At 41.7% G+C, this 18,352-nt stretch overlaps 1 protein-coding gene across 2 annotated transcripts in view; it reads left to right on the forward strand.

Annotated features, from left to right (window-relative positions):
* Window positions 1-18,352, forward strand: part of bbs9 (Bardet-Biedl syndrome 9) — a 190,189-nt gene that overhangs the window by 31,309 nt on the left and 140,528 nt on the right. The window contains exons 10-15 of one of the 2 annotated variants that reach the window (XM_039806472.1): window positions 466-647; window positions 1,049-1,125; window positions 1,214-1,267; window positions 1,434-1,536; window positions 13,119-13,223; window positions 18,251-18,265. In XM_039806472.1, the coding sequence (XP_039662406.1) occupies window positions 466-647; window positions 1,049-1,125; window positions 1,214-1,267; window positions 1,434-1,536; window positions 13,119-13,223; window positions 18,251-18,265 (536 nt within the window). The remainder of the gene's footprint in view (window positions 1-465; window positions 648-1,048; window positions 1,126-1,213; window positions 1,268-1,433; window positions 1,537-13,118; window positions 13,224-18,250; window positions 18,266-18,352) is intronic. The other variant, XM_039806473.1, reaches the window with a different exon arrangement.

Below are 18,352 nucleotides of genomic sequence, written 5' to 3' on the forward strand. Positions count from 1 at the left end.
CATACAGGGAGAGTAGCATACAGCTGTTAAACATAATAAAATATATGAAGCACTGGTATTGGATCAGTACTCGGTATCGGCCGATACACAAGTTCAGGTATCGGAATCGGTATCGGTAAGCAAAAAATGGTATCGGACCATCTCTACTTTGCATTGTTTTTTTTCCACAAAGCATTAAGGAAACTATAAAGCAACAAACTACATTACATTACATAAATTTCATTTAGCTGATGCTTTCATCCAAAGCAACTTTCAATTAAGTGCTTTCAAACATGAATATACAAACTCCAGACAGCAAGAATCAAGTGCAAGCACATTAGCTTCAAATGAGAGAAACTAATAACAACTAAGCTAATTTTGAACTAAGGAAGAGAATTAGTGAGAATTAGAGACTAGTTCCTAACATATAGCAAAGGGCACACTAGGTATAAGTACCAGTTTTACATATCATTGTCATCTCCTCAGGGAGATGAAAGGAGTCGTGATCAGCCTGAGCTCTGATGGCCACCTCCTGTGCTCCTACATGGGTACGGACCCCTCCTTCTTCTCCACGCCCAAGGTGGACGCCAGGGAGGCCGACTACGAGCAGGTGGATGCTGAGATGAAGACGCTGCAGAAGTTCATCAGAGAGGCCACCAGGACTCAGGGTAGGACACTGCTGCTACTTTACTAGAGATTGAGTGACTGCATTAGTTTAAACCTATTAGTTTAAAGCACCAGAGTCTCAAACAAGTCACTGGAACTTCAGTTCTGAAACTGATGTCTTAATGTGTCTTACTTAGTGTGACAAATAGCCAGAAAACAAAGGCAGTTCAATTCCTGTAATGGGAAAATATGTGGTATTTCGGCTGTTCAAATGTCTTAAACAAATAACCAATAATAACGTCATCATCTTCTTTTTATTGACCAATTAAATAATTTTTGCATACTACTCTACTACAGAATAGCTCTGATTTTGCGAATCTAACCAGCTGTATTTGTGAAACATATTCTGAGGAATACAGATTACTGGTTGTCGTGGGATAAAACTCCTCTGTTGTTGTTCTAGACATCCTGGCTAAAACCGACGCTGAGGAGGACCTCATTGTTACAGTTGCTGTGTCCTCCAGCATGGACAGCCCACCGGTAAACACATAAAGACACACTGACACGTTTACAACTGTATGCGCACACGCACAGACAGACTCATCGTTCCCTTTGTCTCCGTCTGCAGCAAGCTCTGATCCAAGATATCGACGGTCTGACCGTCCCTTCAGTAACAGTCCAGGTGAGCTAAGGACACACATTGATGAGCACAATTCCCCTGCTATCATTATAGACTCATCTGTTGTCTCATTATTTTCTTTTCTCTTCCCCTTGTCTCATCTTGTCCCCCTTCTTTATTTTTATTTCTTCCCCCCCCCGCCCCTTTTCTTTCATCTTTGTGTCTCTAGTTAAAGGTGAAGGCCCGTTGTGTTGTACAGTCCTCTAAGATGACCGTCGGCGTTCAGCCTCCTCTGGCCGTCACTCAGGAAAAATTTGTTTTGGAACCCATGGGTCAGTCTATAATATAACTGATCATGTGCGTGTGTGTGTGTGTGTGTGTGTCTCCATGTGTGTGTCCCCTCGATTGTATTTGGTTGTGTACTGTAAAATAGTGTTATCTTGTTATCTCTCTTTTTATCTTTCCAAGTTTTGAGATATCTGTCTCTGAAATTTCTGCTACAATCCCAGCAATGAATGATGCAACAGTAATGTATCTATCCAGAGGCAGTATCCCCGTTACTCTGGATAATCTACAAACCTCCTTACTTTATACTGAAAAAGAGTCTCAATGAAAGCTGTTGTCAGTAAACTGTGGATTATACAGAGTAAAGGGCGTCATGAACGGATATCTCAAAACAAAACTAGCTTTTTTGTTATTTGGGTGAACCAAACCTTTATTAATCCAGACTGTAAATAGATGAAAGAGAAGTACTGAATGCATTTTTAAGTGAAATCTTGCATGGCTTTATGCAGATGGTTTTCTGCAAGATCGCCCAACATCTAAAGTTATCAATCACTTTTGTTCTTTCCCAGCATTTCTCCGTCACCCACTCTGTCAATCACACATACGCACACCCATGCATCCAACACGCACATTTAGTCCGCTCCTTTCCTTCATCACGTCCTCCTTCACAGTCCGAAAACAGACGTACACGCAGGGAGTGACTGAGTAAGTGAGAGGTGTGTGTTTGTTGGCGTGTATTTGTTCAGCCCTTATCAGCCTTTTACACTGTGTGTTCTGTCGTCTGGCTGTTGGGGAGACTGGGTCACCTCGACCACATGGCGGTAACTTTGATCTGAGTCACCCAGACACTGCGTAAACACAACCTCCCAACCCACAAACACTGATATCTGCGGTCGGCTCATTAAAAGAACATCACCCATCCTGTAACACAGCACTTGCCATTCACTTTGAGCTGTTGCACAAGTCTGAACGCCCTCTCTTCGCTCCGTTTGACTCTTTCCACCTTTTGTGTGCATGTAGACGGCCAAGCGTAAATTTACAGAGTGTGTAATGTAAACCAGTTGGGGAAGGCTTTTATCAGAGGCTCCTTACAGTACCATGACAACACACATTTTTAAAATGTGTGGCCCCATGGAGAGTTAAACCTCTAAGGCCGTGTTCGCATACACTCAGGCGGACGTCAGGCAGGCATGTGAAAATGAAAGTTTTCCCATTCATTTTAAATGGGAGTAGTGAGTTTAGGCTGAAAATAACCGCAGTGGCCATTGGCGAAAAGTTGAGATGGATTACATTTTTGGCGAAATGCAACCCAAAGTCATCCTACAGTGGCCAATCATATAACCTGCAATCAGACTTGTTAAACTTGTCAGACAGTCACGTAAACATTACTGCCTCTATCGCTGCCACTAAAACTTTTGAAAAGCTATGAGGATACAAAACGGAACGTAAGCACTTAACTGCCCAGGAGTTTGTTTAACAGCTGACTGTGTCCTCCAACAAGCTCCAGCACAAAGCACAGTCCCTCGTCTCTTTTCTTTCTCTCTGTCCCCGTGAAATGAAGCTACCTGTAAGTGCGTTCCGAAATGTTGAGATTTGTAAACGGTCTGACGGAAAAACAATAATTGTGAAAGGTAAAGTCTAATTGTGCTACATTGGCGTGTTAAAGACATAATCACATTATGTCACATAAATGGGTCATTTTAAGTGCAACTCCCACCGCTGCACAACCATGTGGCAAATCACCAGACCGCTTCTTCTGGTCTGAATGGGCCCTAACCCTGACGGTGTTGGTGACTTGCTCTGCCTTTTGGTGTACAAGTGAAGGGGGACTCTTAATGCTGGCTGCGTTACATCACACCTCCAGTTATGTTTTCTGTGGTCTGAACCAAGAGAGGAAACGTTTCATTTGTTGCATTTCTTTGCTTTAAGCTGCCAAATTATAAGCAAACTTCGACTTGGAAAGAAAGGCCAAGTAACTCAAGTAGCTTCGTTATTATGCAGAGTTTGTGTAACCTATCCTGCCAGGTTACACACTTTTCTAAAGATCCAGTCCTTTGAACTTTCTGTTCAAACTTGCACTTCTTGTCTCTCTCTTCTGTGGTTTCCAGCTATGAATACATTACTAAGAAATTGAGTGTGAGCATGAGTCCAAACTTTTGTTGTTGTAGTTTTGTTGTGCTCGGCTTTCCAAGCTGCCAGATGTTGACATTTGTCTCCATGTTACCCAGAATTCATTGCATTTTTGTCGCCTTTTCTTGGTAGTTATTTTCTGGACTGAAGAGCATGTCCACCAGATTTCAAATGTCTTTGTTGTTACTCAGCAAAACAAACTAAGGGTGTTTTCGAACTTGGAGACTTAATGTATGAACGTTTCCGTCAGACTCTGGAGCAGTCCAGGAAATTCAGACTCCTAAAAACAGTGGTCATGTTTCACATTTCACCAGCAGTTATTTCATCTTCATAGTGTACAGTAGATGAGCTCTTACGACATTGTCATATCGTCTCATGCTATAAATGTGCCCCCTTTTGAAGGTGTTGCTGCTTTAGGAGAAGCCACAGCCCAGTGCAGTTATGACAGTAATGCAGTAATGACCCAATGCTGAATTGTGAATTTATGATTTCAAGATGTGAGCAGCAGTCTCATGCGGTTGGAACACCATCTAGCCCTGAGCCCTGAATCAGACTGACCACTGCTCTCCCATGATTCATGATGCGTCCATGCAGAAATGTAATGCATTTTACCACAGTGCATTCTCATCTGTACATATACTGTACGTGACCTCTGCAGCTGTTAATTCGAACATGATGCGCTCTTTGCACAACACGCAATATATTTCCAGTAAATTCTTTTGTCAGTCTCCTCCATTTATATAGATCGCATATTTTTTTGACTTGCATTTCATGTTTTGGCATATCTTACAATGCACATGCTTTACATGTATTCCTTCTTTACTTCAATATATCCATGTCCATGTTCAATATTTTCATTATAGTGTAATATTGTCTGGCATACATTTTTTATCAAACATGTTATAGTGTTGGAATTGTAGCTTCAAAACCCTCTTCTAAATGTTTTTATTAATATTCTGGAGAAAGCCAATTTTACCATATGTATCTGGGTTTTTGCATGACCGCACGTGCAGTCTTGAAACAGGGAAAGTACAGTCTTATATTATAAAACACTTCCAGCCAGAGTCCAGCTACAACTGGAACACAAAGTAGCCTCCATAAATCTAAATAAGTTGGGTTCCACCACTGAACATTTTACCATTTACCACCAAAATTCAAATGTCAGAGCTAGAAGAAGAAATGAGTTACTTACTTTTGAGGTTCTGGAATTTTTTTTGTCATAGCTGATCAATACTAAACATTTGTTACAAGAGTGTATGTTTTAAGGTTGATTATCACTATGCTTTTCATCCCATTAACAAACGGCTATAGTGCGTGGAGGTAATAAATCAGAACCTCTGATCATGTAACATCAACTGGAAACTGGAAAAAAAAAAAAAAAAACTGTGATTGGGTAGTAATTTGCATGAACAGTGATAGCTTCCATGTCTGAACAGACAATGAAAAGCATGCCAACAAAAACTCAAACTAAATCAAAAGTAAATTCACTGAAGAAGATGCCAACTAAGGATTGTAAAAAAAAAAAAAAAAATCTTTTTGGGTTCTGTAGAGTTTTTCTTCTTGGCAGCAGCTCTCAACGTTTCACTGTTTATATGGAAGATCAGAGGCCGTGACTCACTGCGCCGTCACGTTTACACTACTAAAGAGACGCTTTGTTTACATGAGTTTAGGAAGCGGTCAAATGGGTCACATTCAGAAGCTTCTCTCAGACGTGCACACACACACACACACACACACACACACACACACACACACACACACACACACACACACACACACACACACACACACACACACACACAAAGAGTTCCAGACGTATATACCAAAGTCGTATAAATACTTTAACATACATTTCCATGGGCACATATGCATAAACTCATGCTTCTGTCACCCCAATGTACTGTTTAAATATAGACATGCACACACTTGGAGTGGTGTGTGTGTGTGTGTGTGTGTGTGTGAGCTCTACTGCGAAACACGAGAGCCACTGAAAACACACACAGACTTTCTTTTTTCCCCTCTTTCTCCTCCTTCTCTTCTCCTCCTAGCCTCCCTAAGTGATCCCTTACTGGCCTGCTTTGGCCTAGAATGGCCTGGCTCAACCGTGAGGCAGCAGGACCACCGTGGCTGACCCTTAGCAATCAGATTTGGCACCGAAACCGAGGGTTTCACAGCTGTTACACTCTGGGAAAATTAGGAAAAAATAAATGAATGGAGGCTCGGTGCGTTTTAATGAATGCTGAGACTTGGCTCAGACGAGCTGGATCTCAGTCACACAGTAAGAGTTTACTCTTGTGATGTAGTCCAGAAATTCACACCCCACTTTATGGATTACAGGGGAAGGGGCTCAGATGTAGATGGATTACTGCCTGGTGTAAACTGTATGCAAGTACAGTGCCTACATGCACCAATAAAAATACAAAACACCAAATTACTTCCATTACCAAGACACGTTTCATTAATTTATATTGTCACTGTTTAGGTGCAAGAAAGCCAGCTCAGTTCCAGAGGAATTGACAACCACATCTCTGATTAGTAGAGACTAAATGAAAGCCAGGGCGTGAAATAAGCATATGTAGCTACATAAATAAATCTCATTTGTGTTTGCTAGGGAACGTATTTAGTGCAGAGGACGTATTAAAACTTTATGAAACAAAGACCGCTGTAACATCATAAATATGCAAACTGTAATCTCTATGCAAGCCTTCTAGTATTTAGTTCTGGTATTTATGTACATTACAAACCCCTCGCTCGTCCTTAGCTCCTGTTTCTCCTTCAGCCTTTCTTTCATTTGATGACTCATTTGAACCTTTTTCTTTTCTTTTTTTTCTTCTTTGCATAATATAAACATGAAAACGAGCAGATGCAAGTAGCCGTGACAAAACAATGGGTGTTTATGGGAAAATGTGGCTGCAATTTAGGGAAAACCAACTGTAGCAACACTAATAACAACACCACTGCTGGTGTGACACCTCCCCTGTCTGTTTCTCATCATCACTTCCTCGGTCTCTCTCACCTGCTCTTCTTCTCCTTCCTGCTTTGCAACGCACTGATGTATCTTCACACACACACACACTTGTACATATGTAAACACACATAAAACGTCATGTGCAAAAATATGCACATAACTCTTAAGATTCATCTCCCTTGGAACAGTATATGCTTTTGTCCTTCGTCTACAGCTGCTGTGTGTGTGTGTGTGTGTGTGTGTGTGTCCCATGTGTCTTTGATTCTCTGGCGCAGTGTGCGTCCACACTCGTGTGCGTGCGGGTGTGCGTGTGTGTCTCAACTCGAGTTTTTTTCCAAAGCATTTTGAAGCGGTTTGTCGCAAAGTGCTTTACAGAAAAAACACAGGACTATAAAAGTGGTGATGTGTTTGTGTGTGCACGTGCTGTTCAGTGTTTGTCGGTGGTGGGGGTGGGGCGGTTGTGTGAGGAAGAGGAGGGGAGGTAGCGCCTTCTGACTTTTATTGTTATTCCAGTTTTTATTCGTCTCAGATGGCGACTCAATCCCCTGTTCACCACACACTGCCTTCTTTGTTCTCTCTCTCTTTCCCACTCTCCCTCCCTGTCTCTCCATTTTTCTCTTTTCCTCTTTCCATCTTTTCTCTGCTTCCTCTCTTCTATTTGTCATGCTGTCCCCCGATTTCTTTATTTCTTCGGTCTCTCCTTTCCCTCTGCCTTCTTCTCTTTCCGCCTTTCTTTTCCTCCTGCACATCCCCTCTCCTCATCTTCCTCCCCTCTTTTTTTTTTTTTTACCTCCCATCCTTTCCTTCTCACTGTATTGTTCTGCAGCACTCCCCCTGTTCTTCATCACACACATGCACACGCTCCTCCACACTTATCAAGCTCACCGCATCGTTTTCATACAGATGGCTAACTCTCACACTGGCATCTTTCACTTTGCAAGTTTGGTGTCGAGCATCAAAACGTTGATGAGATAAAGTTTTTAAGTTATATAGTTTTATTTTTCCAATCGGTTTTAACCTTCACTGCTCACGTACAGTGGCAGTGCATATAAATGCTGAGTCACATCTCCGAAACGAATGAGTCCTTGTGTAGCGGCCTGTGGAAATCCGCTTGTTTTGAATTCAGAAGTGAATCTGGAAAATAAAAACCCCACACGTTGGACATGTTATCTCAGAGTGGAGATCAGGTTAGTTGTGTTTGAGGTCAGACCCACAACAGCGATCCGACCTGATCCTGACCGCTACAGGTCAAAGGTCAGTGTTTAACACCGCACCGATGGTCAACTCAGATTGCCTTGTTTGCCTCTGGATGTCACCACACACACACACACACACACACACACACACACACACACACACACACACACACACACACCCACGAACACACGGATGAAGCAGTAGCAGACCAGGAATGCCTCAGGAGAATTTACCTTCCAGATTTGTTTTTCACTCACTGTTTTGCTTTTTATATTATTTGCACATGGCAAAGAAAGGTCTCTCGCTCGCCAAAACGCACGCACGCACGCACGCACGCACGCACGCACATGCCCCTGTCTCAACTTCTTGTGCGGTATAGAGCCCCATCTCCACCCCTCTTGACATTTAACCTCTTCCAAACAGTCAATACTCACTTTAACCCATGCTGTCAAGTACTACAACCTGAGGATAGCTCCAGCACTGCGCTATGTTGTGTTCCTCTGTGTTCCTCAGAGTAGTTGTGCAAGTCCTCAGAAATGAAGAGAAACTAATAGAGCTGGTTAGCAATTACCACATTTTCTTTCTACAATCCCAAAAATGAACGTCATTTTGCCATGTTCAGTTATGTTTAGGTTGTGTAAATCCCTAAATATATATTTTTTAATCCTCCAAGTACACACAATGTACACCAGCAAGTAGGTCGACAAAGCCGCATCTTATGAGATTTAGAGATAAGAGGAAGAGAAGGGGACCGTGATGGAGGGAAGGGGGGGCAGCAGGAGAACACTTGTAACGCGATAGAGGAGAGGCTGATTAAAGTGATGCAGGCTTATGTAGAAAAGAAGAAAAGGGCTCCCTCCTTTTCTGTAGAGGAAATAGAGGGAGGTACAGTGAGATAAAGAAGGTGTAGAAGCAATTGAAAGGTGACGGGAAGTTAGTAAAACAGAACTGGATGAGGGTGAGAAGAAAGTAGAGATGGGGAAAAGGAGGTAGCGAAGGAGAGGTAGTAAAACGAGGACTTGACTCTCCTTCGTGGAATTTGTTTTTGTTGGCGGGGGTGTTAATGGGTTAATGTGCCTGAGAACACTGGGACCAGTCTGAATAGTCTCACCGGGTCGGACCTCCAGGTCATACAGAAGTACGCGTTACCTGAAGCTCGCAGGTTCAACGCCCACAGCAGCCCCCTGACCTGTCCAGATGTGCTTGTATATATGATGACAAGCTGAAGAGAAAAGAGACCGAGATGATAGAGAGCGAGAGAGAGAGAGGGAGAGAGAGCGAGAGGATGAGGGATTACTTTGTGTCTTTCTCTGGTGTTGTTTGTTGGTCTTAATGGGCCTGGGAACACTTAAAGCACTTAAACCAGTCTGACCAGTCTGACCTCCAGGTCACACAGGTTAAAAGCCTTCTGCTGACAGACAGGGTGACAGGGAGGGACAAGAGAGAGCGAGGAAAAAGAAAAGAGGACGGCGAAATGAAAGGGAGGTAAAAGAAAGAGGGAGAAGCAGGAGAGGGAGAATGGAGTGAGATGGGCAGAGAAGGGAGACCAAGATGAAGAGAAGAAACTTGAGAGGGAGGAAAATACGGAAGAGTAGAGGAGAGATGGAATGCGGTTATTACAGCCTGACATTACATATTACTAGCTGATTTTGGGTTAGTACAGGTGTATTGGAAATTGCAATACAGAAATAATTCAAATTCTGGTTTATTTAAATTTTATTTTTAGGCCTTTTATTCTTTTATTTAGACAGAAAAGAGGAGAGAGAGGGGAGAGACCTGCATAGGGCGCAGGGCTGGACTCTAACCCTGGCTGCTGCAGTGAGGACTTGGCCTTAATGGTACGCGCCCTACCCAGTGAGCTCAAGGGGCGCCCCGAGTTCTGCTTCATTAGATGTTGTTTATAGCTTAGCAAAATGTATTAAGGTTACATATTTAATTTCCAGCGCAGTTTATTATTTAATGCCCTTCGTCCAATGCATATGGCTTCATCACGTTCCGGCTCAACTGCCGGAGGCATGTAGTCGCCATACGTTTGTGTCTGAAGCATGACATTTACCCAAGATGGTATATAATTGGATATTTACTCATAACTGACTTAAAATGAATTTGTAATGATGCATTTCATGTGGTACTTGACACATGTATAGCGTTGTTCTGTGTTTATACTGTAAGTAGAAAAGAGAAGAAAGAAGGAGAAAAGAGAGAGACCTATAAGGGGAGACAACAGTTGCCATGCAGTATAGTATTGAAACTAGTAACGGTACAGCCCCAAAGAATCTGTTTCAACATCTAAATGAGTTGAGAAATGTCACTTATCCCGCAGACAACTTGTTCCAGCACATAACTTCTAAAATAATGAACTATTCTTTTCAATTTGGTTATCAAAGAGTTCGGACAGATTTTGCCCTTATGTCAACATTTTGTGTGTGTTTTACAAGGATACTGAATACTCCAGAGAGAAATAGTTCCACAGAACCACAAATTGTTTTTTTACAGGTTGGTTTGTGGACAGATTAAACAAACGAGATACAGCTTGTTAATTAGTGAGCTTTAAAGGTGCTGCTAGGCATATTTGTTAAGTTTTTGGACAGAACCAGGCTAGCGGTTTTCCCCCTGCTTCCAGTCTTAATGCTAAGCTTTTCAACTCTGGGCTCCAGCTTCATACTTAACATACATAAATAAGAGTGCAATTGGTTTTCTCTTCTCACTCAGTTCTATTAAGGGATCCTTATCACAACCAAAATTAATATTGGCAGATACATTGTGACACTTTTTAACTCTCTGTATGGATTTCACTACTGGCCTTAAAAATTCCTGCATCAGTCATACTCAAGTAGTGCTATAGAAGAAAAGATGACGAGATGTGAACATTAAGGGAGCACGGAAAAGGAGAGATGGATGCTAGAGATGGGAGAGGAGTGTGTGAGAAGGAGGGAGAGGAGAGAAGAATGGACCGAGAAGGTCAAGCTGTCAGGGCATCTGACAGAGTGTGGAGAAAGTCTCTGTCTGCTTTTTATCGTTAATCTTCTCTTCTGTCTGTCGGAGGGGAGGTGTCTTCCTCTCTCCTTTCATCTCCTCTCATCCATCTCGGATCCTCTTGCTCTGTCTATCTTCAACTCGAGAGGCCTCGTCTTACCCTCGGCATTCCTGGTCTGCTACTGCTTCGTCTGTGTGTGTCTGTGTGTGTGTGTGTGTGTGTGTGTGTGTGTGGAAGGTCAGTCAGGGAATTTTTAATAACACATTTAGAAACACAATGTTATACAGTCAGAAATAAATATTTTCAAACACACACTGCCTCTTCACTTTAATTCACTACACATGCACGTTTTCCATTAGCATGCACACACACACACACACACACACACACACACACACATACTTGGGGTTCAGTCACCTGTAACAGTCCGAGCTCAGGAGCATCACGCCCCATTACACCACTACACTGCTGTGTGTGTGTGTGTGTGTGTGTGTGTGTGTGTGTGTGTGTGTGTGTGTGTGTGTGTGTGTGTGTGTGTGTGTGTGTGTGTGTGTGTGTGTGTGTGTGTGTGTGTGTGTGTGTGTGTGTGTGTGTGTGTGTGTGTGTGTGTGTGTGTGTGTGAGTGTGACTGCATGAAGCCATTAGCTGTAATATATCCTTTCCTCTCAGTCTGTATTTGATTCTTGCTTTTCCTCTCCAGCGTGTTTGCTCTCTCTCTCTCTCTCTCTCTCTCTCTCTCTCTCTCTCTCTCTCTCTCTCTCTCTCTCTCTCTCTCTCTCTCTGTGTCTGTGTTGGTTTTGGGATATTTGAAGGGAAGCTACAAGTCATCGCCCCTCTCTCATGCTACACATAATTTCAGTGTTGGGTATACACACTTGGATGTAAGTTACTGTTGTTAATCCTCTGTCCTCACCTTGCCTGGAGATGTTTAGCGTGTGTGTACATTAAGGGGTCTGGTTAGTATTGGATTTGCTGTATCCTGTCGTGTCCACACCTTGAATAAAATGCTGACTCTTTTAGTGTGTGTGTGTGTGTGTGTGTGTGTGTGTGTGTGTGTGTGTGTGTGTGTGTGTGTGTGTGTGTGTGTGTGTGTGTGTGTGTGTGTGTGTGTGTGTGTGTGTGCACTGCCCTGTTACTTATCCATCGTTCTACCTTCTCTTTCTTTAAAGAGAAACGAAAGGAAACCACTCACAGGCAAAATGACTTTTTAACTCCGATTGCTTAACGACATTCTCATGTGATTTACACTTCCAGACTGTTGAAGGACTTGCAAATGACACATTTTTAAAATAGAAGGGTTAAAATTATAGCTGCAATATCTTTACTAGTATGGGTCAAGCTCCTAAAACATTGAATCCTACATTTCCCATAATGTCGATCTTTTATTAATTCTCCCCTGCCTTCTTAATGCCTTTCAAACTGGTATAAGCTAACTTAGTTACGGTACCAGTAACAAAAATTCTTATTTTATTCAAGAATTGAAGCTAACAATTTTTAAATGATAAATGATGTTAAATGATAAACAGCCAAACAAGATCTTTTCCAAGAAAGAAACAAAAATACATAAATGCTAAATTAGATTGAAACAAGAAACAACAGTAGTATAATTTGTATTACTCTGTGCTACAGAAGACAGATTTGGCAGTATGGCAGCCTGGTGATCTTGGGTTAAGTTGCCGACCATGAGCAGAAACGTCTTTGATTTGTCCCCAGCCGGGGACCTTTGTTGCATTCCCCCCTGTTCTAGGGCTGGGCGATATGGAGAAGATCCTATATCACAATATTCTTGACCAAATGCCTTGATGTCGATATTTCAGGGATATCTCAGGGTTGACAATTGGTGCTTTATCAAAATGTTATTCACCCAATGACATTTTTGATAAATAATCATCAGAAATGGCGATATAATGACTAAGTGGGTAAATGTAAATAATAGAACAGCTAAAACAGTCTGTTAAGATCAGAAAATGACATCACTTTACTCTAATGCAGCCTTTAAAACCAGGAAAAGACATCACTTCACCAAAATCTAAGCCGATATCTAGTCTCATATCGATATAAGATCGATATATTGCCCAGCCCTACCCCCCTCACTTTCTCCCATCATTTCCTGTTATCTCCCTACTGTCAGATATACAATAAAGCATAAAATTCCCCAAACATAAAGTATTAGGGTATGACTTTTAATAGCCGTAAGAGCTGTAAGAATTTCCCTATTTCGGGAATACGTGTCAAAATGACCAGTGAAAGAAGCCTTCAGTGAGAGAGTGCAGTGGCCGAGACAGAAGACTTGCTGCTTTCATTCTAATGTGAACGTTTTCTTTGTGCTCTCTCTCTCTCTCTCTCTCTCTCTTCAGGTGCTGGTTCCTCAACAGTTGTGGCATTTTCAGCTTTCCTCAACGGCCGCTACCCCACTGCTGACCTGACTGGAGACATCACTGTGTCCTTCAGCTTACCGACAGGTAAACATTTACACACGCACGCAGACACACACACACACACACACGCACGCAGACACACACACACACACACACACACACACACACACACACACACACACACACACACACACACACACACACACTGGTTTCCATGTGTGCTAGTTTAGTTCCAATCAAAACTTATTTTAACAGGATAATCATTTTGACAGATGTGTTTTCCAGAAACATTGGTGGTAATGACTTTCTGTTTAACACCGCATAAATCAATCCACTTGTTTTGCTCTAACAGTGTTGAGTGTTCACTTGTCCTTAGTTGTTTTGCTGGGAACGATGCTGACTGAGGCTCTTTGGTAGAACTGTTTTCAATCTCTCCATACGCCTGACATGGCCCGATCTATATGCTCTATAGGTCTTTAAAATTAAACTCCTAACTTTCTGCATTCATGTAAGTTACATTATGAATTTAGTAGCCGTGTGAACTGTGCAGTGTTCTGTAACGGCGCTGAACACCAGCTGCTAAGAGAGCACTGACTTGACGTAAGGACATCTGGGCTCCTTCCAGACAAGCCCAGTTCATCCCCTTACTCCCTCCAGGCGTCTGTTTCCAGGCCCTGCAATAATTCTGGAAGATATTACTTTCCCCTTGCAAACCAACAAAACCACTCTTTATTTCAAATGTCACAGATGTTCTCTTTTTTTTCTTTTTTTTCTTTTTTTTTTTTAAACACTGATTTTAGCATTTCGTATATGTGTTTTCATGCTATTGTTTCCTTTGGATTGCATTTGCTTTGGCAGACCTGTGCTGGTGGAACAGTTTTCCCTCCCCAGGAGCACATTTAATGCGAAATGTCTGGAAATATTGGGGAAGTGCTGCTTTTTTGTTCAGCTTTATTGTGATGCTAAAAATAGCCAAAAATAAGGAGTACTTCAATGGGCCTTGGACGCCAAGCAGCGGGGGTGGAGTGTGTGTTGGGGGCTGATCTCGTGTTTTGGAAGGGACCTGTTGGACTGGAGGTAGATTTGGAAGAGGTTTATTAAAAATTGGAGGAAGAAGAGGCACGCAAGGATGGGGGAAAAAAAAAGAGGTGAGGTAGGCTAGGAGTTGGATGAGGGTAAGGAGGTATGGAGGGGAATTATGCCTGGGTGGAGAAGAGGAAAAGAGAGGAAGGATACATATGGTTGAGAGAAAGGAGGGAAGGTATTTTAGGGGCCCAAGACCAGGCGTTCCTGTTCATCTGAAAGGCGTTGGATGGGGTTATTTCTCATGTTTACTGGCCATTGTCGCAACAAAAGATAAAATGGTTGCATATGTGATAACTTTCCAGAGTCGTAAAATCATGTTGATCAGTATTCTAAACCATTGTGCAGTGTTTTGGCGTCTTATACGTCTTTTAACACTGTTACTCAGACAATTCAATTCAATTTTATTTATAGTATCAACCCATAACAAGAGTTATCTCAAGACAGTGGCGAGAAAATACTTCCTTTTAGGCAGAAACCATGTACAGACCCAGGCTCTTCGTGGGCACCGTCTGCCAGTGCTGGTTGGGACACAGAGACACCGATACAAGATACAGATATACAGATATAGAGAAATATGATTCATAATAATTATAGCAGTTGTTATAATGAACAGTGGCAATTATTGTAACAATCAAGATAGTGGAACTATGACTAGAAATAACAGTTGTAGCAGTTCAGGGCCTCCTGTCATCCTCTAAATGCTCTCCCGGTATGGGAGGAATGCATCACTTTGTCTCTATCGCTTTCTTTCTTTCTGCGTTTCCACCCAAGGGTGATGATTACGCCTTGACACCACCCACCCCGCAAAACACCATCCCACCCAGTGGCTACTGTGCCTGTCTCTAAGCCCTACAAAGGCTTTGACATTTAAGAAGACTCTTGACCACTTAAGCCCTTTAAAGGAGGCTTGACGGTGGCTGTAGTCGTTACAATCTAGAAAGAATTTCATTAGTGCTCCTATGTGATTTTTCCTAACACCCTGACAATGGGCTTGACACAAACACACTTCAGAGGGATCAAGTGGTCAAGTTGGCATGTACAGTGCATTGTTAGCTCATACACAATGGGCATTTTCATCCGAGCTGTCAAAGATAAGTTGCGACTGTGCGGGTAATTTCCATAAAACACGGCCAGCCATGATTCACTGGTTGCTTAGCCAATTCATGTGGAAACCTAGGGAGCTGGTTGGCAGTCTGTATTGTTTTCTCCTGTTTTATTGAGCTTGCCAGAGTGACCAGCATCTCCACATGTTGATGTCTCCAGGAGACTGCCATATTTTTGTTAGGTCCTAACTTGTTCAACGACCACGTCTGTAATCCATTTCCAAGGAACCCTTTTAGGCCCGCTGAAGTTGTTGGTGGTGTTGCTTCAAGCAGATCATGTTCTCAGTCCTGTTTGTTTGCATTGTATAGCAAAGACTTATTAACAGATTTAGTTCACTTGTTCCTTTGTCCAAGGAACAAGTGAACTGTTTTTAATTTATTTATTTGTTGTTATTTTAGCTTTTTTTTTTCTAACTGCTCCACTCATTTCTAATGAACAAAATATGCAATTTTTTTTGTCTGATACTATATGTATTTGAATGCATCTGTCTGCAATTGCACGTTTTATAAATATCTTTTCTTTTGTTAAAATAGTAACTGTTGGGGTTTGTGCAGCCTTGAATGCCAGACGTTTTTACTGCGTGCTATTCGGTTTTCAGTTACAGTGGAAGTTTGGGTTTATTTATTTATTTATTTCATAGTCGAGATAAGATAAAATACAGCTTTATTGATCCCCAACAGGGAAATTTGGTTAGATTCTAAGAATCAAAAAAAAAAGACAGAGTTATAGCACTTTGGTGTTTCTCTATTAAATTATACAAAAGAACACCTTCTCAACCGAGTCACTTATTTTTGATATAATAAAGGCTTGCAGTCATGAAACACTCAACTGCCTTTTTTTCTCTCTACCGCACCAGCTAATGGATCCAGAATTTCACTCATTTCTCAGCCGGTACAGGAGATTTTAGAACAGGAAAGACTGATTGAACACTGGCTGGCAGCGGGCCAGGAGTGGCTACCGTATGGGTGTGCTCTGAGTGCCTCCTTGCTCCATTTGACATGCTCTTTACGTTTAACTGGAGCTTTCACTCAACATTGATGCTTTTAGTTCTTTCTCGCTTTTCTTTTTTTCTTTTTTTACCTTCTCTCCCTTCCTCTTTGTGTTGTTCGAACCCTTTTATTGTTTTCCTCGTTTTCTCCCCTCTAATTCCGCTTTTTCTTTCTTTTCTTTGGCGGCGCAGAGTGCAGTAAGAATAAAAGTAACGACAGGAGTTACTGTGTGTGTTTTAGGATTAGATAATAGTACTGCTAAACATGAACATTCACTTCAGACATAGTATGGCGTATTCGTCAGAGGTGGATCAGCTGTAAAAGTCCCCCTTTGGTTTGAGAATTTCTTGAATGTTATCACATATCAATATATATATATATCTGAGAACATTTTACACAGAAACCGGTTTTAATTACAATAGGGAATACAACGAATCAATAAGACCTCAAAAGTACATGAGGCGGTCAGTGGTGCTGTATTTGGATTCTACCACTTTATTGGGAGATAATATATTGTTAGGCTCTCAGTGTTGTTAATTGAATAAATGTGATGTACTTGACATAAAATGATAATTAGAAAAATCCATATGTAAAATATGTAAACAAAAGACTTTTGAATTATGACAGAGAGAGAGAGATTGATGCAGAGTTATTACAGGAAATGGACGCGCAGCAGTCAGGAAGCGCGACTTTCATCAGGTTTAATAACATGTGAACCTTCTGACTCAGCACCTCCAGTGCCTTTTCATTGGCCTGCAACCTGCCATCTGCTTCTCATTCACCTTTGCAGGAAATCCTCTTCAGCCAATCAAATCAGAGCTTAATCTCGCCAGACTTCTATTGCTGCGGCCTAAAGGTTAGAGAAGCAGGAGGCTGGCTGTTTAAATCCCAGAGCAGCTGGGGGAAATCTGGCAGTGAGGAGCAGGGATAAAAGATGTTCTCCCTTCCTAGAGAAACAATCAGTTTCACAGCCTGAGTCTTATTTTCATGATTCAGTGTTACTTTTCTACCCTTTCTGAGCGCTGCTGCTTAGTTGCGCAGATCGCTAAATCTTCCAAATAGGAGACAAAAGAGGATTTTTATTGTTGTCTTCCACATGAAGGTTTTCATACCTGGAAACCAGGGCTTATTAGCTTGATGCTTACATATAATGTTTTTTTTATTGTCAACAATTTACACTTATAAACATTTACACTTGAAACATCTTATGTGGTAATACTCAGGCATAGTTTCAAAAGGTCTGTGGAACCTGGTAATTTGTTGTAATGCTGCTGCTAACTTGCTATGCAGTTTTGGTAGTGTCATGGCACAGGTTTTTTCTGGAGAAATAATAGGCCACAACATAAGTTATTTGAATAATATATGGAATAGCATTTTATCTTGACTTTAAAGTGAAAGTTAAAATGAACCCAAACGGTCTATTGCGTTTGGGAGCGTCTTCTGGTTAAACTTTGGCTTATAATGGCTGGTTATTGGAATTCATATTGTTAAGTAAGGTACCGTCTTTTTCTTTTAAATGAGTTATTCTATTCATAAGAATAGATGTCTTTTTCTCTCCAGATTCAGTCAGACCAATTTCCATACTAACCCCTCAACGAGCAGCTGTTTTATTTTGAATTTGGACATCTTATCATATTCAGGATCGGTTTGGCTCAGTCAGGAGGGCTGCGCTTTCCTCCAGCGGTACTTTCCAAGTGTGGGAAGGCGAACAAAGCACACCCAGAGTGTTGTTAAGGTTGTATATATATCTATATGCAGGGAGAAGCAGGTTTTCCCAGGGAATCCCCTCCTCTTCGAACAGTAGAGTCCAGTTCTTCCAGTGCCGCTTGGTCACAGGAGGAGTGATACCTCTTTCTTTTTCTGTTTCTGTGATCTGTCTGAATTTTCTTTTCTTTTTTTAACCTTTAACTCTTCTCCTCTTCCTCTCTGCAGAGCTTAATCCCAAAGGTAAGTGAGTAGTGGTGGTTTGTAGTGCTGGAATAGAGAATAATAGAATAGAGCAAGTAGAAAGACACACACACACACACACACACA

The sequence above is a fragment of the Perca fluviatilis genome, chromosome 7 (genome assembly GCF_010015445.1).
Source record: "Perca fluviatilis chromosome 7, GENO_Pfluv_1.0, whole genome shotgun sequence".
Taxonomy (NCBI): domain Eukaryota; kingdom Metazoa; phylum Chordata; class Actinopteri; order Perciformes; family Percidae; genus Perca; species Perca fluviatilis.